The sequence below is a fragment of the Hemibagrus wyckioides genome, linkage group LG14, assembly GCF_019097595.1.
Source record: "Hemibagrus wyckioides isolate EC202008001 linkage group LG14, SWU_Hwy_1.0, whole genome shotgun sequence".
Lineage (NCBI taxonomy): Eukaryota > Metazoa > Chordata > Actinopteri > Siluriformes > Bagridae > Hemibagrus > Hemibagrus wyckioides.
In genome coordinates this window covers 9,256,064-9,280,554 of record NC_080723.1, presented here as the reverse complement: position 1 = coordinate 9,280,554, position 24,491 = coordinate 9,256,064, and the positions used below count along the sequence as shown (strand labels likewise).

The following is a 24,491-nucleotide window of genomic DNA, read 5'->3' as shown; positions in this document are numbered from 1 at the left end:
ATAAATAACCTACAGTTAGTCCAGAATGCAGCCGCCAGAGTTCTTAACAGATCAAGAAAATATGAACATATAACCTACCTAAACTATCACTACTTGCGAACAAGACACTAAATGGTTTAGCTCCCACGTATCTAACCAGTTTTCTAACACGTTTCTATCACACTCCTTGAGATCATAAAAGTCATAAATGACTTCTGGTTGTTCCCAGAATAGCAAAGTCTACAAAAGGGGGCAAAGCGTTTTCATATTTAGCCCCTAAAACTTTGGAATAGCCTTCCTGACAGTATTCAGGGCTGAGACACAGTCTCCCAATTTAAACGGAGATTAAAGATGTATCTCTTTAGCCAGACATACACATAATACATGATTAAATGCACATTATCATCTAGTGCTTGCTAATATTATGAACAGCAGCTATGCTAATTCCTTTCCACTTGTTTCCCTTTTTCTGCCCATCCCGAGGCATCTAGGGTTTGTGCCAGCTCCAGTAGCCCTTCAGTGAGAAGAGGCCAACCATGTGAGGATCCTGAGGCATCCAGAGATGGACCAGCTCCAGCTGTGTTCTGCTTCGTGGGGATTTGGGTATTTAAAGCAACGTTGCCAACCCTATGTGGATTTTGGGGACAACAGCATCCTAATTAATAAACACAACAACATTCTACATATGCTGTATTTGTATAACACGACTGTAGAAAGGACATTGTTTATAATCGCACTCTCTGGTGTCACCCAAATGAGGATGGGTTCCGTTTTGAGTCTGGTTCCTCTCAAGGTTTCTTCCTCATACCATCTAAGGGAGTTTTTCCTTGCCACAGTCGCCTCTGGTTTGCTCACTAGGGATGACATTAATGACATTGTCTAACATTAATCTAGGACTTTTGTACTATGTTTCTTATGCTCTGTAAAGCATTATATATATATATATATATATATATATTCTGGTAGAGTTAACTGGAAATTTACAATACAAACTCCCTGCTATTTCTGGATACGATCAGATCCTGTTTCATGGCACAGGAACTAGAGGTGAGACTTCCTCATAATATTTTCTTATCATTCGCTCACACATCCATCTTTTCTTTCATTTCTCATCTTCTCCATCCCCTGACAGTTCATCCAGACGTCTGTTTATATTACCACACTGTGTGAACCCTTCACAGGCAGCTTATATTGAATAGAAGGTTACAAACTAGGGGTCACAGGAGAAATCTGTGGGTAAAATTTCCTCCTTGAAAATTTACTGGGAGCCATACAAGGCCACAAGTAAAGTAAATAAATAAATAAATAAATAAATAAATAAAGCACATGCTATTTTAGTCTTTTTTATTATCCTGATAAATGGCACAAGGGTAGATCAGCAATATAAACACAATTCTTTCCATCCAGCTTCCTCCACTAAACAAATTAATAATGTGTCTCAAATCACATACTTGAGTTAAACCAAATTTCATATCATTTAGTGTTTGAATTTTAAAATCCTTTACAATTGCCTTTAATTCTACTGAAAACTGATTTTTGAGTACCAGCCTTCTGGAATTTTTTAGATCAGTAAAATATTTAGAAAGTAAGGTTAGAGATTTCAATTTAATGACAACGATCATGACGGCGGCACGTTTTTTTTTTTTAAAGTTTCTCAATGATATTCACTAAAGATTCTATCAGTGGTGGGCCGTCAGGGCCAGCAAGGCCTTCTCTGCTGGCCTAAACAGCAGTGATCTGAATCACTGACTTGCATTTTAATATATTTAATATATTTTTCCATGAATGTGTATTAAATTATTCCCAATAGTCTATTCTCTACATTTTATAGCTTTTCTCTCGTTGTGCTGCTTCCAGTAGTGTATATTTATGATGAGTATTTATCCAAATATATTTCAGCTAGTGGATGACATCATGTTTTGCCCGGCCTTAAGGCCTTCGGAATCAATAGTGCAGGCGCCCGTAGCTTAAAATAAGTGGCAATGAAACTGTTCCATTAACCAATCAGATTTCGAGTTGGCGTCCCTGGGGCCATCTAGCAGGCATACGATTACATCAGCAATTTCACGTCTTTTGATTGGATAATTGGAGTAGTCAGAGGCAGCAAACCGCACAAACAAAATAATATATATATTTTAACTCACAATAGAGGAGAAGAAATCGATTTGATCATGGACATCCTTACAAATGCATTTTCAAGGCAGACTTTTTAAGAAAATCCTTTTGATTCTTCAAAATAGTTGGTAAGCTTTTTCAAGAACCATTTATGCTTTTGGGTTTTCTTTTGCACAAAACAAGAAGTATGCCTTCATTCCAGATCCCCGGGGTGGACTGTGGACTTTTTTTTGCTGCACTGAAGAGAAACTTGTGAGACTGAATTGTGTTAATTTGTTTTTTTTTGCTATGTGTAATGTAATTTTATTCATGTTCAATACAAGAGCCTGTGACACGGCGCACTTTTATACGTCATAAAGAATGTCTTTTATGAGAAAAGTCACCATAATAAAATTGACTATTCCTTGTGAGGTGTGAAATACTGTAGTCTTATTTCTTTTTTACTATTTAACGGTTGATTAGTATCTATTGCCGCGGCGTCATAATGATGGTATGGAGGTGGATTAATTAAGGAAGGACACCAGTGAAGGCCTAGGTGAGAAATGCACGGCCCGCCATTGGATTCTACACTGATCAACTTGGAAACCTGATGTAGAGGAATAGACGTGTCATCTAGCTGATGCTGGATTAATAATAATATTAAAAATAATGTCACTCACATTAGTGCTGCTCCTGCATGTGAGCACTAGACCACGAGTCAAGTATAAACCAGGATCCTCTGGTCTGGCTGCATCACATCACCGTGGTGTGGATTATTGTCCAACACAACACAACACACTGGATTCCCAAAAGGTTTGGTAAGCCCTGTATTTAAATCAATAAACATTTAAATAAATGAATAAATAAATAAATGACAAAAGGCAATGTGTTCAAATTAAAATTTTTTATTCGTTTTTCGATCACCATCCTTTCTTACAATGAAGCCAGATAGAAAGCCTTAAACGGTTCTTTTAGTTTAGTTTAGTTTCGTTTCAGGGTTGAATTTGCAACTTCAAAAGGGGAAAAAAACAAATCCAGAAAGCAAGCGAGCGAGAGAAAAGCACAGCGTTTTTCCCCCCCAGAGTGAAGGAGCAGAGGCATTAGCATGCAGAAGAGTCAGGTAAGCAGAAGAGTCCATCGTTATCAGTGACAAAGTGCTTGTCTGGTTCCACTCTCTTTCGGCAGAAAACTTGAAGCCTTTAAATATTTTTTTTCTTATTAACCCACATTTTCAAGAGTACAAACATGACTAAGCAGACAAAAAGAGAAGTGCAGGCTGTCATGGTTATGACATGGTTTCAATACCTTTTTTTTTTCATTCTTTTTTTGTATTTGTAAGCCATTGTTAGAAGAGCTCATCAAAACTCTGTGGGAATGTAACGTTTTTACAGGAAGTAGTTTTGTTTTATCTTTCCACTGGGAGAGGGTTAATTATATATGTGCCACTCCACTAATCCCATATGCCACCCCTGATCACATATGGAACTAGGCATTAGACGTCAAAATTCTTTTTCTCGAAATTTTAAAACCAGCCTCTTTCAGTCTTACAGTACAAAAAACACATTTACATCGTTATTTGCTGTGGATTCGGCGGCTGGGGATCATTCACAAGACGTGAAATGCTTTGTTCTGTAAATAAGTGTGTTTAGTGGTAGACAGGAGTGGAGATGAACAGCTTCCTCACAGCCAGTGGTTCTGTGGGGATGGCAGGACTGATTGAGAGGTCCGCTAAATTCAGATATGCTAGCAGAGTAATCATACACCCACTCCCACAAAATATAATAAAAAAAAAAAAAAAAGGAAATATGGAACACAAAGAAAACCCAGAAGACGACGAGGCGGCCACCGGGCAGAGGCGAAGACGTGTGCATGAGTGTGTGATCTGTCTGGTGGCAGCCAAGCGTCTGTTTGCACCTCGGAGCTGCAGGTCTGTGAGCGCAGCCTCATTTCAGCAGGGCTTTTATGGCTTCGCTCTCTGCTGCCTCGAACGCGCTCAGCCCGTCTGGTCCCTTTCTCTCCTTATCAGCACCCTGTACACAACAAACAACACAATCAAATAAATCCCGACCTGCTGCACACTCAGTACAATTGTGTGTGTGTGTGGGGGGGGGGGATCGCAGGTGCTGAGTAGGTAGCCATAATCAACCATCATCATCATCACACCTTCGTTTCTGCAGTATTCATACTCCGTTTGTCTGACAGACAATGTTATCACCTCAGCATGATATCACACTGCTCTGATTCAAAGACATTTATTATATTAAGTTACTTGACCTGCGAACCTTTACCTGCTTAGAGCCACAATTCTTAACATCAGAGTACACAATGGGTTAAATTAGAGGTCATCGTGGTAAATGAGAATGTTTCGAGTTCATTCATGTGAAACAGAAGCAAAATCTTTAGACAATTATACAATATTTAACATCTGCTAAATGTATGCCCGTGATATATTTTGTCTGCAATATTTTTTTTTCTTTGGGTGAGGCTTGACTTAGTTGGGGCTTTTTTCTAAATTTGTGATGTGACTTGCAGTTTGGGGCTGAAAACTACTTGAACTGGTGAAGCACAAGATTCTTCTTTTAACCTCCTATCAGTGAAGACACAAGACTTTGTCTGTGTGCGTGTTGCGGCGATGTCACATGACACGTCCCAAATCTGCGGAAAATCTACTGCAATTTTGAAAAATGTAAAACTCTTCAGAAGATCATGGAGTTTGCTTGCTTTTGGGTTCATTTCTGCGATACGGTTAAATATGTTGGGTGTTGTTTTCTTTCGGGCTGGTGCAGGACAATGCAAATGCATTCAAACATTATAAGCAGCAGATTAACATAGAAAATGTCAGCCAAGTGGACGTTAAACAACTGATTTGAAATAGGATTATACAGAAAAATGTACCCTTGGGGTTTTTTATGGCTTACTGAGCATTACAAAGGAAAATCCACCATCTAGCTGGGATTTTGTGATAGCTGAAAGCAGGGAAGGGGGGGAAAAAAAAAAAAAAAAAAAAAAAAAAAAAGATCAATACTGCACAAACAGAGAAGTAACTAAATGAGATGAACCCAAAAAGAACTGCAGGAAACACAAGAGGTATGCAAGAGGGAGTCTATGGGAAGAGTAAATATAACAGACCGTAGTCTCTAATGACTGCATGGAGAATCTAAGAGGAGCAAGGAAACAGTGATTCCAGACAAAACACATACATACAAAGATCTAGAGCTAGATAAACAGAGAAGAGAAGAGAGAAGGAGAAGGAAAGCCGACAGTGCATTTTTATGTCCTTCACACGGGTCTCCACTGAACCGGCCATCCATTAAGACTTCATGATGACCTTCTGACGGAAAATACACGCCATGCATAATGTATGTTTAGCGTTTCCACTCATGCACTCCGACTTGCTATAAGCAAACGTTTAGCATGGCTTTCTTGGCACGTTCATCACATCCTGTACTGTATAATCAAAGCAGTGGCTTGTAAAGGATAGAAATATATATATACACTTCCTCAATCATAAACTGTCACTTTAACATATACTCACTTTAACAGGGACACTCATCTAGTTATCTATTCAGCCAATCATGTGGCAGCAGTGCAACGTTCACATCAAACATCAGAATGAAGAAAAACTTTAAGTGGCTTTAACAATGATTGTGGCATGGATGCTGGTTGGAGCATTTCAGAAATTGCTGATCTCCTGGGATTTTCACACACACACAACAGACTGCAGAGCTTACACAGAGTGGTGCAAACAAAAAATATTGAGTGAGAGTCCGTGGGTAGAAACATCTTGTAGGTGAGAAAGATCAAAAGAAAATGGTTTAATTCTGTATCCAGCAGCTCAAACCACTCTTTACAACTATGGTGAGCAAAAAAGCATCTCAGCATGTATCTCAGGCTGTTATAGCTCATCCACCTCAAGCTTTCATGTGTTGTGTGGGTCTTAGATGCTTTTCGGCTCATTATGACTGTAGAGAGTGATTTGAGTAACCATAAACTTCCTGTCAGCTCAGACCGGTCTGCTCATTCTCCTCTGATATCTCTCATCAACAAGGTGACATTACACCATTCTGTGTATAACCTAGAGAGTGTTGTGTTTGATACTCCCAAGAGATCAGTAGCCCACCTGTCACCAACAACCATGCCATGATTAAAGCCACTTTTTCCTTCATTCGGATGTTTCACGTGAACATTAACTGGAGCTTTTGACCTGTATCTGTATGATTTTATTTCACTGCACTGCTTCCACATGATCATGTCGTTGTAAATAAGAAGAATCGTAGCCCTAAGCACCGTTTCCTACATGGGAAATGAAAAACCTTTCAGGTATTTCAGAGTGAAATCATAATTGACAAAACAAGTTCCTATGCAAAATATCAAAAAATATTAATAACTCCTGTCTTTCTCCAAATAAAAGATGTGTGTGTATCCATGTCTCTGTACCTTCGCTAGTAAGATTTGGACACAGGAGTAGTGACCCTCATAAGTGGCAGAAAGCAATGGAGTGATGCCATGTTTGTCTGGAGCCTGAGGGATAAAAAAAAAAGAGAGAGAGAGAGAGAGAGACTGCTGTTACTGCTGGATTCATCAAACTACTTTTTTCTTTTTAGCATAAATATAAGCACAGCACCACCTCCAGAGAAGTGGGGCAAACGATGAGAGGATTTACGTATCATGATAGAACTGTGTAACCATATAACCACACCACTTCACCTTAAACAAACCTGTGTCTAATGTGAAAGAAATGTGATAAGAACACCATGAGAACTTGACTGTGTTAATGTGAGCTTACATTCACATCTGCTCCTTTAGACAACAGGAACTCCAACATCTCAGCCTGGCCGCAGTCAGCAGCGTAGTGCAGGGGCTTTCTACCGCCCTCCAGCGTCCGGTTCACATCCTCATCCTGCAACACACACACAGTGTTGGGTACAGTTCTTAAGGTTTCCACTTGTATACCTTTAACATTCACAGAAAGGAAATCAATAAACCCTTTAAAGTGTTTAAACTTTTTCTATAAAATTCACAGAGAGGAGAAAAATGTCAACAAACACCTCCAAAACCGATCAATGCATACTGCTGACCTCATCACCTCCAATCTCTTCCATAATGCTGCTCTCTATCCCTTCATCCATCACTCGAACTGTGTCTGCTTGAGTCAGCCTTTTTACATTAATCTAGTAAAAATGTATAAGTGTTTTCTATATCCATATCTGCCTGTGTGTATCTTTATCCATTTTTCTGGTCCTCTTTGCTGGGGTCTCAATCTGCATTTCCTTTTTGCTTACATGTCTAGTTCCTGATATGTATCTAGTTCTCTTCCTTCTCATGATAACTTCTAGCTAGTTAGTTAGAAGGAACTGCACACACCCTCAGTCCCTCTCACACACTCATACCATAGACCTCTATCACTTTCTTGGGGCTACAGCAAAAACTTGCATATATGTAAGTGCACACAAACCACAGATGCTCTCTCACACACCATGCATGCATGTACACACACACCAAACCCTACATTGGTCTTGAACCCAGTAGCCCTTGCAGGGGTTTTCCTCCATAGAGAAGTCAAACATTGGGGTCCATCACAAACTGTGCGCTTTCTGCAACCGTAAAACTGACGTCAATGTGATTTGGCGCTACACAGTAATCAGCACTAGGGCATCAAAAGCATCTGTGCAGAGACGCTGACTGCTAGCAAATGCGTAAAAGCTATTTCGCTTTGCAGCAAAGCACATCTGGATATTTTAATAAAGGTTGGATATCGGAAAGAAACACCATGGATATCAGATCCTAATACAACGGCGAAGACTGGAATTGAATTTGGAAAAGTAATTTACTTTTGGAACTGGAAATGTTTACATATAAAAGACACATGGGTAGCTTTTCCTTTTGCTAAGATCGATTTTGATTATAGTAATACATCCAGTCTGGTCCTTAAATATTTGGACATTGGAGTTTATTCATATTTTAGCTGGCAAGAGAATATTGGAGTTGATAATAAAAATGAGCACAAAGGGAAGACTTGCAGCTTTAATTTGACGATATTTCACTTTTGATATGTGCATCCTTTTAAGGGACCAAATGTAATTGGACAGTTGGCTGCTCAGGTGTTCCATGGCCTGGTGTGTGTGTTATTCCCTCTCAAGTTGATTGTGTATGCTGAATGAGGAATCTGTCGCTGTTAACTCTCAAAATGAAGTCCAAATTACCAGTGAAGCAAAACATACCAATTAGAGAGATGGTTGACAAAAAAATGGGTGACAATTTCAACAGTTAGATGTTAGACTCTCCATGAGGTTGGAGCATCTGTGTCAAAGTCAGTAATTCACCAGAGAAAATACAGTGGGTTTAGCACAAGGTGTAACCCAATGGTTATATTTATAGAATCCAGATTTGACAATTTATGACTGTTCGTTTATTGAATTACTTCTGGTCTCTTAAAATTGGAATAAATAAATTAAAAAATAAAAGTGAAAAAGTGCTGTAGTTCCAACACCTTTCCCTCAACTTGGATGTACCCCAACAAAATAAAGCTAAAATCTAAAAAACATTTATTTTAACTCCAGTATACTGTCACTGGTGGCTAACTTTGTTAACATCTTAATATCTACTGACCTGGATGTACATGTCTGGATAGCATTGGCAAGCCATTAGAGTGTCCAGGTAGCATCTAAATCATGTGTCGACATCACATGTGGTTAAGATTCTATGTAACGTCTGTGGCAACAACAGGAAAAGGGCCGATGCACTCTGAAGCCACCTTACAAGCACAGGGCCGACCTCTGCTCCACAAACGCTCTAACCTCAGAAGAGCAGCACAAAACTGGCAGACTAAGATTACGATGGACGGCAGGGCGGAAAAAAAAAACGACAAATTGGTGGGAAAGAAGCGGATTAATGTCATTTTTGTGGTGCAAAACCAGACAACATATTGCAAATCATGTTTAATTGAGCTTCACAAGCATACTCCTACTAGCAACGCGGCTATTTTAATTGTTTTAACACTAGCAGAAAGCTGCCTGACTATGTAAAAGTCGTTTCGACACATTGTAAGGAAAGAAAAGCATAGACAGACTACTTCCAAACTGTAAAACCGTAAACTTTTTATTTATATTTTATCGTCCCCACACAGTATTACACTGACAATTGCTCAGATTAGATTACCAGACTGGCCAACCTTTACACACTCTGCAATTTAATCAGTGTATGTTAGTACACTCAAATATACACCCAATGAAATGGGAGGCAAGCCAATTGGCAAATTACTCAGGAAAGGCTTGTGTAGGTGTTTTGAACTTTCTATTGTGAAGTAAGCTAAAAGGCCTCAAGTAACATGCTATAGAACAATCAAAATAAATTCTAGAAGAAATGAGAAAGTTATTGAAATACACTGGTCTGGAAAGGGTTTCAAGGCCATTTCTAAGGCTCGGGAACTCCAGCAAATCACAACATGAACCTCCATTCGCATCATCTCTAAATGTAGACACGCTGTAAAATGGCAAATTCCTCCAAGAGTGGATCGATGACTCATCTAGGAAGTCGCACAAGAACCATGAAGAACATCTAATGAACTGTCGGCCTCACATAAGTTCAGCAATAATGATTTCACCGTTAGAAAGAGACTGGGCAAAAATAGTATCCATTAGTGTCAAAGCAAATAATTTGGGCAAGAAGAACATCTCACAATTGCCAAAAAACACCCTGATGACCCACAAGCCTTTTTGAATAACGTTCTGTGGACTGTTGATCAGGATGTGGAACTTTTTTGGAAGACATCGGTCCCGTTACACATGGCTTAAAACACACCACAATAAGAACATCATATCAGCTGTAAAACATGGTGGTGGTAGTGTGATGGTGTGAGGATGAGTTTCTATTCAGAACCAGAAAATCCTAAAAAGGTGCAAATCAAGTGCAACAACCCAAAACAATAGAGCAAGTTCAGCTCTGAATGACTCAAGATACACCAAATGATGGTTTTGCAGTGGTCTAGTCAAAGTCGTGAACCCCATCAAGATACTCTGGCAGCTCATGCACGGCAGCCGTCTGATGTGAATGAACTGAAGGAATTTTCCACAGAAGAGTGGGTCAAAACTCCTCTATAGTGATTTTGTTGATTTTGCAGATTATGCAGTGAGTACGCTTAGAGAACACACAACACTACTCTGAGAAAATACACAGTGAGTATGCAGAATGAATACACAACAGTGTATGCTGAGAGAATACACCGCATTTTACGCTGAGGAAAATACACAGCGAGTACGCAGAGTGAATACACAACATCGTACGCTGAGAGAATACACAACACTGTATGGTGTGAGAGTACACAACGAGCACACTGAGGGAATACACAGCGAGTACATCAAGAGAATATACAGCATTGTACGTTGAGAGAGAGTACACCACATTGTACACAGAGAATACACCGCGAGTACACAGAGTAGACACAGCAAGTACAATGAGAAAATACACAACATTGTACACTGAGAGAAAACACAGCGAGTACACAGAGAGAACACAACTCTTCTACCAAAAGAGAAAAGTGTGTGTGTATGTTACAGTGCACTTGTAGTGAGCAGTATTAAGTCTGTGGTGTGCTTTTTTTGTGACACAGGACCTGCTGTTGATGGATGATCTTCAGTTATGCATGTCGGCTGCTGTCATTTCTCATTAGATCACCTGAGACTACAAACAGAAAGTGTATAGTATAAAGCCTCTGCTATTCATCAACACTCAGCTCAGGTCCCAAACCTGCATTCACAGCAAAATAAGGGAACTTGAACCACTACCACACTGTGTAATTTACTAAAAACAGAACATGAAGGCTCGATAAGCAGGAAGTTTCAGAATCAGAATCTTAACTTCTGCTAGAATAGAACTGACAGACAAATCACCACTCCAACATTAACAAGATCGACTCCGAGTGAAACATGCCTATTAGCTTCGACTGCTTTCTATTTTAATGGCAATCTGAACTCTTCTCACTCCTGCTGTGTGTAAAATCACCAAAAACAAATTTGCAATTGTTTCATCATCATGTTCTAGGAAAGGCTCCAACTCTAGTTGATTTGTGGAGTTATTCAACTGATACAGGGTTCAGACATGGACTGATTCAGAAATGAATCAGTTTCACTGCAACTGGTATGTGATCCCAACAGCTTGAGTTCTGAACGATTTGAAGAAATGCAAGCTGGACCCAAATACAGAAACGTTTTCCCCCTTATAAGTCTAAAGAATTTCATGAAAAGAATGTTTGCATTTCTTGCTGCAGCTACAATACATCCAGGTCCATAAAAATGTCAGTACAAGTTTACAGTCTTTTACAGGATAAAATAACTGAACGGTTGATGATTGACTGACTTAGCAGTGTCATGGCCACCCGTTTCCTCTTTTTTCATGACAAATAAAGGAGATACAATGTTTAGACAACAGCTGATTCCAAGTGATGAATGTTTCATTTGGAAGTTGCTCATAGGAACTCTCAAAATGCGGTACAATGGGGTGTTGACGCAACTGAAGGAGGCCATTGTTAGGCTGAAAAAAAAACAAAACAGAACAGACTAGAGAGATAGCATAAACTTTAGGAGTGGCTAAGTCAACAATTTAGTACATTCTTTCAAAGATAGAATGCACAGGCAAGCTCAGCAACAGCAAAATGCCGGGAAGAAAAACCACTTCACAACATCTAGCCAGGTCAGGAACACTCCTGAGGAGGTAAGAGTATCATTGTTGGAGTCTATAATCAAGAGACTCCCTTCATGAATGTAAATACAGAGGGTTTAGCTCAAGATTCAAACCCTGAAAAACAGAAAGGCCAGATAAGACTTTGCTAGGGGGGGGAGAACCCTGCAGCATCTTCGGAGAGACCCAAGATTAACCAAGAAACCAAGATTAATGGGAAGAATAGGGAGAAAGGGCCGGTGATTCGAAGCATATCACATCATCTGGTGCAGACAGTGTTAAGGCATGGGCATGTGAGCCTGCCAGTAGAACTGGGTCACTGGTGTTTATTGATGATGTGACTGAAAGAGCAGGATGAGTTCTGTAGTGTGTCCAGCTAATACTGTATACTCAGATACAGGTCACATGCTGCAAAACATAGATGGTGCTCCATGGTACAGATGGATAACGACTGAAAAACATACCATGAAAGCAACCCAAGACAAAGAAAAACGTTCTTAAATAGGCTGATGTCCGTGGGTTCCAGGCAGTCACTGAACGCAAAGGATTTGCATTCAAGTATTAAACAAAATTCTGTATATTTATAATTATGTTAGTTTGTCCAATGAGTTTGTGTAAAAAAAGGGTGTAATTTCTAGATGCTTCTAGATTTCTAGTGCTTCATTTCAATCCATTGTGATGGAGACAAAATGATGATGAAAATTGTCTCAATGTCCAAATATTTCATATATATCATTAATGTGTATATATTTGTGTGTGTGTGTAAGTTTCAACAATAATTACAAGGACACAGTGCAGCATGTATATATCAGGAGCTGCTTGAAACCCATCATTGCTCAAATGTAGAAGCTGATCTGCTTTTAACAGCAATGTTGTAATAATTAAAAAAAAAAAAACACACCCATATTAATTATGTATTATAAATTACTGTGAGTATTTTCAGTTTAGAGGCTACCCCAGTTGTAGGTTGACGAGCAGCTCCAGCAGAAGTGCTAGGGGGTTGGAAGTACCAAAAAACAAGAAGGATGGCAAAACTCATCAAGTACTGCAGATTAATTAAAACTCTGGTGTTAGAGCTTCCTGAGAACAAACAGCGAGGCTGAAGTCCTAGTTCTCAAGAGTTATTAATTTACATTCATTTAATTGAGTTAATCGCTTTAGACACTATTTATAAGATAAGCAGTGTTTGCTCTAGACTACATAATTTGTGAATCCTGTATTTTAATGAAAGTTTGATTCTAGGGTTTAAATGAAACAGAATCTAATTTAATACATCTAATCTTACTGGATTAGCATAAACTGTGATTCCCTAACAAATGGTTTAATGTAGTGGGAATTTCCAAAGATTAAGCAAATGTAAATTTTATCATATTCTATAGCATCATGAGAAAAATGTGCATTATATCGGTCATCACTACTCAGAAAATATAGGCATCAACCAGTGAAACCATACATCAGTCATATACACCATATGGCCAAAAGTATGTGCACCTCTGACCATTCCACCCATGTTTGGTTCTTCCCCAAACTGTCACAAAGTTTGAAGCACACAGTTGTATCGAATGTCTCTGTGTACTGTAAGTTGCAATTTCCCTTCAATGAAACTAAGAAAGGCAAACCTTGTTCCAGCACGACAATGCCCCTCTGCACAAAGCACAGAGTTCCACAAAGACCCTGACTCAACCCCAGTGAACACCTTTGTGATGAACTGGAACACTGACCACAATGATCACAAATCCCCACATCTAGTATAAAACCTTCCCAGAAGAATGGAGGATATTATAACAGCAAAAGGGGAACTAATTTAGCTAAAAAAAAAACTGTAACCAGGAATCTTACCTATTTTAAGAGCTCTTTTACAATTTAAGATGCTTTGTGAATAACTTTCATCTTTACTATGAACTTCTCTTTAAGGGGAAACGCCCACATTTCTAAGAACTTTCATGAATACGGGCCCAGGCTAAAACATAACTAAGATTATTTTTTAAACAGACCTAACAAACTACTGCAGCTACTAAACTAATGCTAGCTAGCATGTTACATATACTACCAGTCAGACTTCTGGTAAAAATGTTGCTTTTATAGTCTTCTCCTCTCCATGGTACTGATGATATTTTTTCAGCTTCCACAATAACATAATTGTGTGTATATCAGCTGACTGATTATTGGCACAAATTAGAGCTGGGCGATTAATCGTTATTATCGATTAATTCGAATTTATGGTTTATGTCAATGCTGAAAAAATGAAAATTGATTTTCCGATTTCACTTTGGTTTGGCAGAGCAAGCTTCCATAGTTCTGCAACGCAAAGAGCTTGTTTCTAAGAGAGGCGCGGTTTCTTCAGGTTTCTTCATACGCGCTGAAAGACGGGGAGGAGCCGAAAGTCTGCCGCCGTTTTCATATGAAATTTAAAGGGGACTGAAGCGATCACGAATTTGTGTAGAGTTTATGGAGAATCGCAGAATTGTTGAATAGAAATGTTAAAAATGGCTTAGCGACAAAAACGGCGGCAGACTCCGGCTCCTCCCCGTCTTTCAGCGCGTTCTTCAATCCGACTGAAGAAACCGCGGCGTTGCAGAGCGAAGATCAGAGGACAAGTGTGTGTTTGGGTGTGTACGTGCACGTGTGTGTGTGAGATCAGGAAGACTCGTATTTGGCTTGTTCAGTACTCAAATGTTATATACACATCTTTGCAATACAGTGGAATGCTGCAATAAGTTTACCATCCTACCCTGTTAGTCAAACCTTTATTTTATTTATTTATATTTTTTACTATTATACCCTCATTGGGGGCTGAGCCCCCCTTAAATGAAAATCCTAAACTCTCCCCTGTAGTACGGGTGGGCAACCATGTCTCACCCTCACTCACCCTCAGCACTGGACCCCCCAGGGTTGTGTTCTGAGCCCCCTGCTGTACTCTCTGTACACCTTTGACTGTGTGGCCACTTCCAGCTCCACCAACATCGTGAAGTTTGCGGACGATACTGTGGTGGTGGGCCTGATCTCCAATAACGACGAGACGGCCTACCTAGAGGAGATTAAAAACCTGGAGACATGGTGCCAGGTCAACAATCTCCTCCTGAACATCAGCAAGACTAAGGAGCTGATAGTGGACTTTAGCACAAAGCAGGAGAGGAATTACCACCCCCTCACCATCAACAGGACCCCAGTGGAGAGAGTGGACAGTTTCCGATACCTAGGTGTCTACATCACGCAGGACCTGACATGGTCCTGTCACGTTAACACCCTGGTGAAGAAGGCCCGGCAGCGTCTTTATCATCTCAGACGCCTGAAGGACTTTAAACTGCCCTCAAAGGTGCTAAAGACATTCTACACCTGCACCATTGAGAGCATCCTGACGGGAAGTATCACTGCCTGGTTTGGGAACAGCACCAAACAGGACAGGCAAGCTCTCCAGAGGGTGGTGTGATCAGCCGAGCGCACCATCCGCACCGAGCTTCCTGACCTGGACACCATATACAGCAAGCGGTGCTGGACCAAAGCCAGGAAGATTATGAAGGACCTCAGCCATCCCAACAATGGACTCTTCTCTCTGTTGAGGTCAGGGAAACGTTTCCGTTCCTTGAAGGCGAACACAGAGAAAATGAGGAGGAGCTTCTTCCCGCAGGCCATTCGGGCCCTCAACCAGTACACCTAGGATCTGGACTCTCTGGTCTTACCCCTGCACAACATAACATTCTACCTCAGCTGATTGTTGCACATGCTAATATTGCACTACTTTGTACTCTGCACTACTCTGTACACACAATAACACTCACTGTACATCTTCTCTGTACATCTTTGTGTGCACACTGCACTGTCACTTTACTCCCTGTTAAACTGGACATTATATTTTGCCTTATATACACTTCTACAATATATTTATATATTTATCTTACATATGCACACTGTACATACTATATTCTTTTGCAACACCATTTCAATGTTGACCATTTTATCTACATATATTCATATACTGTATCTTAGAGTCTACACATTTATATTGTTTTATTTTTCACATATACTATACATATACTATATTGTACTATATATACACATTTTTTGTTTTTGCTTTTATATTTTTATATTTGTTATATATACACATACATAGACATATATTTGCATATCTGACAGTTGATTTTCAAGGGTTTTTTTTTTTTTTTTACCATTTAAATTTTTTCCCCCTATTTTTCCCTATACTTCTTAACTATATCCCCTATCTTTCATGTCCACACATTTTCTTTTTTACTCTTTCCTCTTTTATGTAAGACAGTCGTAAAAAGCATTTCACTACATGTCGTACTGTGTATGATTTCGTATGTGACAAAATTTGAATTTGCATTTTGATTGTGCCCTATACACAGATGTAAAATGCTGTCTGGCACCTGTTTGATTTTATTTAGCGTGTTAGTTTATTTGGCGTGTTAATTTATTTAGCATGTTAGTTAAATGTTGAACTGCTTTACAAAATTGTTTTTCTTCAGGGATTTTTTTCCAGGTGACAATTATTTATTTTATAAAAAGTGATTTACGTTAAGTCTGCAGTTTGCACTTTACAAATCCCTCATATTTTGTTATATTACTTTATTTTACTAGAATAATTAGAACTTGTAAAGACTGGTGAATTTTTGCATTTTATAAATCCCTAAAAAAGGTTTTTATGTTGTATTGATTATTGTTTTTCTAAAATAACAAAAAAAAGTAATTTTGCACTTTGAGTCCAAATTAGCAGTTCATATGTTTGGTTATATTGTTTTTGCTCAAATTAAAAAAAATCTATTCTATAGTCTCTAGTGTTTTATTAAACTTTTTTAAAGAAAAATAATCGTTTTAAAATTGAAAATCGAATTTTGTTTTAAAAAATCGGAGATTTAATTTTTTGGCCATATCGCCCAGCTCTAGCACAAAGGTAGGTTAAATCATCAGGCACATTCCAGAACTATGTTCATATCCCAGGGCCTGAGTGGCAGCATTGTACTACAACATTTCTTCCATGAAGGCATAAAGAATGAAACACTTCTGTCAATGAAGGGCTATTGACTATCAGGTGGGGTTCCAGGTGGAGTTCATAAGTAATAGAGATTGTTCCAAAGGGCAACCTGACTACAGCTTCTACATTCTCCACTTGGGCTGCAAAACATCTTACTAAACTCACATCTTGAATCGATTCGAGTCATAATTTCCTCTTATCACCAAGAGGTCTTAGAAATCTTAGAAAGCAGAGCATCCTCACAATTTTCAAATTTACTATTAACCAGCAACACATCCCCCACACCATCACATGACCATCATTATGTTAAACTGGGATTTGCACGGTTTCAGGATTTAAGGAGTTCAGGGAGAAAGTGTAATCATACCATCAGCTGTGCAGCCGGGAATTGCAAAAAATTGAGATGAGAGCTGGATTTTAGAGTGGCTCTGCAGCAATTTTCTGCATTTTGATGTTATCTTTTTAGGAATCAGCTGTGTTCATATGGCTGACATTTTTTTCTGTTGATGCTGATAAGTGTTAAATGACTCATTAAATATAATCAACGTTAACCATTACCATAATGTTTTACCATTCCTAATGATAAAAATATACTTAGCCAAGTCATTGATACACTGATAGATTTTATTACACATTAACACTCAAAATCTTCTTCATTTACTGCGTCAGAAAGCAGGCACGCATGAGATCGGTTTAAGGGGCGGGGCTTCCGGGACAGTACTGTTAATGGTGACCGTTCAGTTAATTGACGAGAAAAAGGCTGCCCTTATGCCAGGTTTTTGAGCTCTGACTCATTTACATGTACTCTGATGTTAAACTGCGTAATGTTTAGGAGGTCTGACAAAATAATCAGAGAAAACATTACCGGATATGATGTCAGTGCAATAAAACAATGATAATACAGTTGCCTGTTGTGACAGAATATTAGTTAATATCTACCCAGTGTTCACTTTTCTAGTATTAAACAAACCACTAAAAATCAAAAACAGATGAATAGATGAATGAATGAGTAAAAATAAGCCTGGTTGTGTTTTGCTGTCTCACTCTAAACTTTAAAAGCACACGCACACAGCTTTGTGCTGCTACTGGCAGAAAAACAGAAAACTTCCACGACTAATTATTTGTAATCTTGCCTGTGTCCCGAGGCGAGGGTTTCCGTTCTTGTGATTTTTTTTTTTTTTTAAACCTTGGGAGGACACTCTGCTCATCTGATTAAAGTTATACACTAAACTGTGTTTATTTTGTTCCGGATATTGGCTATTACAGTAGAAATGTGCCAGGAATTGAGTCATTCAAAATTCACAAACATCCTCTAGGAAAATGTAGCTAGTAAGGGTGGGCAATATGAAGGAAATATCATATCATGATATGCATGTCACAGTAGAATTTGAAAGATTACATACATCCATACTGCTCGCAACAACCAACCACCGAGTGGCACTACACACAACAACCAATCATGGGGCAGCACGGCTCACAACAACCAATCACTAAGCAGCACTGCATACTGTTTCTTTCATGTGTATTTCCCAACTTTGTCTTAAGATAAATGCTCTAACATGAATACTTTCTATAAGTAATAATCTATCAAACCCATTGCAGAGTTATGTTTTCATCTGATTGGTCAGAAAGTGCACTATTTGTATTTAACAACACAACATGAATTAAAGAGTTATATTACTGCCTTCAGTCTAATACTGTACTGTTTCTGTAGTAACAGCTCATACACATGGTGTTGTAAAGCTGATGCTCCACTTAATGCAAGTCTAAATAGAATTAACAGATTTAAGAAAAACATACAATCCTTGTTAGAAGAAGCCTCCAGGGTCAGCACTTTGTAACAGCTTCAGGGCTTTGTAAAGTTTTCCAGTGCAGGAGATTATGCATTGAGAGAGAGAGAGACAGACACAGAGAGAGAGAGGGGGACAGACACAGAGAGAGAGAGAGAGAGAGAGGGGGGGGGACAGACACAGAGAGAGAGAGAGAGGGGGGGCAGACACAGAGAGAGGGGGGGGACAGACACAGAGAGAGAGAGGGGGGGACAGACACAGAGAGAGAGAGGGGGGGGACAGACACAGAGAGAGAGAGGGGGGGGACAGACACAGAGAGAGAGGGGGGGGGCAGACACAGAGAGAGAGAGGGGGGGACAGACACAGAGAGAGAGAGGGGGGGGACAGACACAGAGAGAGAGAGAGGGGGGGACAGACACAGAGAGAGAGAGGGGGGGGACAGACACAGAGAGAGAGGGGGGGGGACAGACACAGAGAGAGAGAGGGGGGGACACAGACACAGAGAGAGAGAGGGGGGGACACAGACACAGAGAGAGAGAGGGGGGGACACAGACACAGAGAGAGAGAGGGGGACACAGACACAGAGAGAGAGAGGGGGACACAGACACAGAGAGAGAGAGGGGGACACAGACACAGAGGGGGACACAGAGAGAGGGGGACACAGACACAGAGAGAGAGAGGGGGACACAGACACAGAGAGAGAGAGGGGGACACAGACACAGAGAGAGAGAGGGGGACACAGACACAGAGAGAGAGAGGGGGACACAGACACAGAGGGGACACAGAGAGAGAGAGGGGACACACAGAGAGAGAGAGGGGACACACAGAGAGAGAGAGGGGACACACAGAGAGAGAGAGGGGACACAGAGAGAGAGAGAGGGGGACACAGAGAGAGGGGGACACAGAGAGAGAGGGGGACAGACACAGAGAGAGAGAGAGGGGGACACAGAGAGAGAGGGGGACACACAGAGAGAGAGGGGGAGAGGGGGACACAGAGAGAGAGAGGAAGAGGGGGACACAGCGATAGGGAGACACACAGCGAGACAGGAAGGGGGGGACACACAGAGAGAGAGAGGGGGGACACACAGAGAGAGAGGGAGAGGGGGGACACACAGAGAGAGAGAGAGAGGGGACACACAGAGAGAGAGGGAGAGGGGGACACAGAGAGAGGGGGACACAGAGAGAGGGGGACGGACAGACAGAGAGAGAGAGGGAGTGGGGGACACAGAGAGAGAGAGGGAGAGGGGGACACAGAGAGAGGGAGACACACAGAGAGAGAGGGAGAGGGGGACACAGAGAGAGGGGGACACAGAGAGAGAGAGGGGGACACACACAGAGAGAGAGAGGGGGACACACAGAGAGAGAGAGAGAGGGGGACACACAGAGAGAGAGAGAGAGAGGGGGACACACAGAGAGAGAGAGAGGGGGACACACAGAGAGAGAGAGAGGGGGACACACAGAGAGAGAGAGAGGGGGACACACAGAGAGAGAGAGAGGGGGACACAGAGAGAGAGAGAGGGGGACACACAGAGAGAGAGAGAGGGGGACACACAGAGAGAGAGAGAGGGGGACACACACAGAGAGAGAGAGAGAGGGGGACACACAGAGAGAGAGAGAGAGGGGGACACACAGAGAGAGAGAGAGAGGGGGACACAGAGAGAGAGAGAGGGAGGGGGACACAGAGAGAGGGAGAGGGGGACAGAGAGAGAGGGAGAGGGGGACACAGAGAGAGAGAGAGGGAGAGGGGGACACAGAGAGAGAGAGAGAGAGAGAGGGACACAGAGAGAGAGAGAGAGAGGGACACAGAGAGAGAGAGAGAGAGGGACACAGAGAGAGAGAGAGAGGGACACAGAGAGAGAGAGAGAGAGAGAGAGAGAGGGACACAGAGAGAGAGGGAGAGGGGGGGGACAGAGAGAGAGAGAGAGGCACACACACACAGAGACAGAGGGGGACACACAGAGAGAGAGAGAGGAGGACACACAGAGAGAGAGAGAGGAGGACACAGAGAGAGAGAGAGGAGGACACACAGAGAGAGAGAGAGACACAGAGAGAGAGAGAGAGAGACACACACAGATAGAAAGATACACACAGAGAGAGACAGAGAGAGAGAGAGATGCTGGTGCTGAAATAATGGATTTATGGTAAGTATAAGGTCCACAAAATTACATCTATCTATAGCTTGTTAAATGTGCGACGTGTCATTTCGTTAATAATTTAATCACTCTAATTACTGGCACATCTCTGCTGTATAAGTGGAATAACTGTGACGTTCTGTGAGGATATTCCACATTTAATCTTAACATGAAACTATTAAACATGTGACGTTATGTTCACATCACACTCGCGATCATGCCGTTATATTTAATATCAGCTTCGTCCAGAATTCGGCCAAGTGCAGATGTGCCAATATGCAGTGTAACAGCAATAGTGGTTTTCTATACAGATTCCTCCGAAAGTATTGGAACAACAAGACCAATACTTATGTTTTTGCCATACACTTGAGACATTTAGATTTTTTGATCAAGGATGAATGTGACGAAAGATCCAAATCTCAGCTTTCATTTCCTGATATTCGCACCTGTGCTTAAAAAAAAGGCGCCATTTTTTGAGTGATCAAAATTATTGGAACATGTGACTGACAGGTGTTTCCTGTTAGATTGATTCTTTAAACAGTCAAGGGCTCTAAATGTCTTCTCTTGGCTTGAGCCCTGGGATTCACTTCTAAAGACTACATTGTTGTTAAAAAGGAACCAAAGCAAAGTGCAGAGAAATACAAGACACTTTGAAGCTGAGAAATAAGAGAAAATCAATCAGAGCCATTCAGCAAGCATTCAGTATAGCTAATACAACGACTTGGAATGTTTTAGAGCCACCACTGGTATACTAACAACCAGACACTGAACAAGTTGGCTAAATTATTCAACAGTAGTTAATGAGAGAAACATTATGGGAGCTGTGAAGTAAAAAGAAAAAACCCAAATCAGTAACATCACCAACAACCTCCACAGAGCAGGGTGAAGGTATCACAAACCTGCTTTTAAAATCAGGCCATGGAAAGGGCAAATGGTAGAAGAAGAAAGGATCTGCCAATTTATAGAACAATGCATCCAATCTAATCAGGAGGAACTTCATCATGCAGCATAACAAGGGCACAACACACACCGACAAATCAGCAAAGGACTTCAGAGATACCATGTCCTGAGTTTTGTAACATCTAGATGTAAATATCAGGAAATGAATGTTGAAATTCTGATCCATCATCTCGTATTCATCTTGGGATCTCAAATGTCTTCAGTGTACAACAGAAACTAAAGAACTGGTCTTGCTGTTCCAATAATTTCAGTGGGGACTGTATATGAGGAGTTAATATCAAGTAACTGACATTTTATATTTATTTATTTATTTTTGCCCTGCTAGATCATTTGTATTGATTGTATATCCCATGTTATCCCAAGGTGCAAATTTCATTCCTTTTCATCTTAATCGGACACGCAATCGTTTGCATTTCCATGTCCACCGATGATGTCCCTAACTTTAGTTGTAACAGTTTCAGTGGGACTGGTGCTAAAGTTAAGATTTGACTTTAAATGGCGAACACAGACGAGTGGGGGGGGACGAACAGACGAGCCAGGCACAGAGGAGTGGAGTGATGCACAGAAATGTGAAGTGGTGCACAGACGAGTGGAGTGATGCACAGACAAGCCGAGTCATGCACAGACGTGTGGAGTGATGCACAGACAAGCCGAGTCATGCACAGACGTGTGGAGTGATGCACAGACAAGCCGAGTCATGCACAGATGTGTGGAGTGATGCAGACAAGCCGAGTCATGCACAGACGTGTGGAGTGATGCAGACAAGCCGAGTCATGCACAGACGTGTGGAGTGATGCAGACAAGCCGAGTCATGCACAGACGTGTGGAGTGATGCAGACAAGCCGAGTCATGCACAGACGTGTGGAGTGATGCAGACAAGCCGAGTCATGCACAGACGTGTGGAGTGATGCAGACAAGCCGAGTCATGCACAGACGTGTGGAGTGATGCACAGACAAGCCGAGTCATGCACAGACGTGTGGAGTGATGCACAGACAAGCCGAGTCATGCACAGACGTGTGGAGTGATGCACAGACAAGCCGAGTCATGCACAGACGTGTGGAGTGATGCACAGACAAGCCGAGTCATGCACAGACAAGCCGAGTCATGCACAGACGTGTGGAGTGATGCACAGACAAGCAGAGTCATGCACAGACGTGTGGAGTGATGCACAGACGAGCCGAGTCATGCACAGACTTGTGGAGTGATGCACAGACGTGTGGAGTCATGCACAGGTTTCTCTGCCCTGTCTAATTCCTTGCACGTTATCCATTCTGACATAACTCTGTCCTTTTTTTTTAATTTTTTTATTATAAGTCTCTTCAGAAACACTTCCTGCTCCATGTTACTGGTTTGGATAGGCAAATGAGCATGGCAACCAGGTGAGGATGCAAAGCAGCCCAATGACGTCATCAAGAGCCTTTTCGAGCGCGCGCTCATAGCGACTTTCCCCTGAAAAGAGTCGGCAGCACCGGAGAGCGCGCTTTAATCCGGGTTATTAGTTTATTAGAACGCGCTAAAATGTCCGACTAGAGCGGTCGTGCTTAGGCCTGACTGCGTGAACATGGAACAGAAATGGCTGATTCCTGTGAAACAGACCCATGCATCATCACACGCCTACTCCTTCCATTCATCCACCTATCCATCTATCTATCTATCCCCCCATTCCTACACATTCACCTTCTCATGCAAGGCCGAAAGCTAAATATTGAATATTTTAAACAATATTAACGTCGTGTTATTAATGTCACACAATACCGAGATAAATCACTGATTTGTCAAATAATGTTAGCCACAGAGAGTGCGACTGATAGATAGATAGATAGATAGATAGATAGATAGATAGATAGATAGATTTGCATGCTTTTGATAACAAGGCCTGATAAAGAGCAACATAGCCAGCTAGGCTTTTTCTTTTTTTCTTTTTAACCTTTTGTTCCTGCATTAATGCGCTGGACAAAAATCCACAAGTCAACGTTAATGTGTCACTACAATAGCACCAGTTAGCAAGCTAGCTATCTCGCGTGCAAGTCCAAAACGTTAAACTTCCCCTACTAGCTAATTGAGCTCATGTTTATTCGGACGCATTAAACACCAGAGGTGAGCCACCAGACATCATCAGCTGCTGGTATACACGTCCATATAAATCCTTTATTATTGTACAGACACAAAGCGTTTCTTCATTAATTCAGCCATTCCAGTCTCTTACCTTTTTCAGTAACGTTTTCACCTCGTCCAAATCACCATTTTTCAAAGCCCACATCAGCTCCTTGTCCCCCATGCTCTTCCCCTTCTGTCAGGATGAAACGAAGTCACTGTGATGAGCTAAAAGCAACAATTCCTGCTAATAGTTTTAGCGACTCACACCGCTAGCGAGCTGAGACACTTGGCTAACTTCAGACATCCGTGCGTTATATTACTATTATCATTATTATTATTATCATCATTGCATCGCACGCTGTTTATACACACATGCTAACGTGAAAACTTGAACATTCACAGACCAATTGAATAAATTAACAGGTGACTTACTGTGGATAACTGGCTGAATATTTGATTCGGAACAAAGTTTCAAAGACGTTAAGAGAAGGGGATCCGCCTTAGCACAGTGAAATTAGCGGCTAGTGACACTTCCGCTACTGAGACTTGATTTGATTTCAAATTAAAAGTTCCCGGAAGACGAAAATCAGGTATCGATATTTAAGGACAAGTAATTTGATTGGCAAAAAGTTCAGGGTTAGGTTGGACTTATGAGATACACACACACACACCACTTTTAACACCACTTACACCTGTTACAGCTTTAGAAGCACTTTGCTTTCACAGCTGATAAATGACTTTTGTGTGGCATGTCCTGTTTCTTTTGAGACAGA

The 24,491-nt window shown here is 41.1% G+C and overlaps 1 protein-coding gene across 1 annotated transcript; it reads right to left on the bottom strand.

Moving 5' to 3' along the window:
* Positions 1-2,962: 2,962 nt before the first annotated feature.
* mtpn (myotrophin) lies at positions 2,963-24,307 on the bottom strand. Its single transcript, XM_058408584.1, has 5 exons — positions 24,151-24,307; positions 23,828-23,911; positions 6,860-6,973; positions 6,511-6,594; positions 2,963-4,103 (listed from the first exon to the last, which is right to left on the bottom strand). The coding sequence occupies exons 2-5, from the start codon at positions 23,897-23,899 to the stop codon at positions 4,017-4,019; spliced, it is 357 nt and encodes a 118-aa protein (XP_058264567.1). The 5' UTR covers positions 23,900-23,911; positions 24,151-24,307; the 3' UTR covers positions 2,963-4,016.
* Between the last annotated feature and the right edge of the window lie 184 nt (positions 24,308-24,491).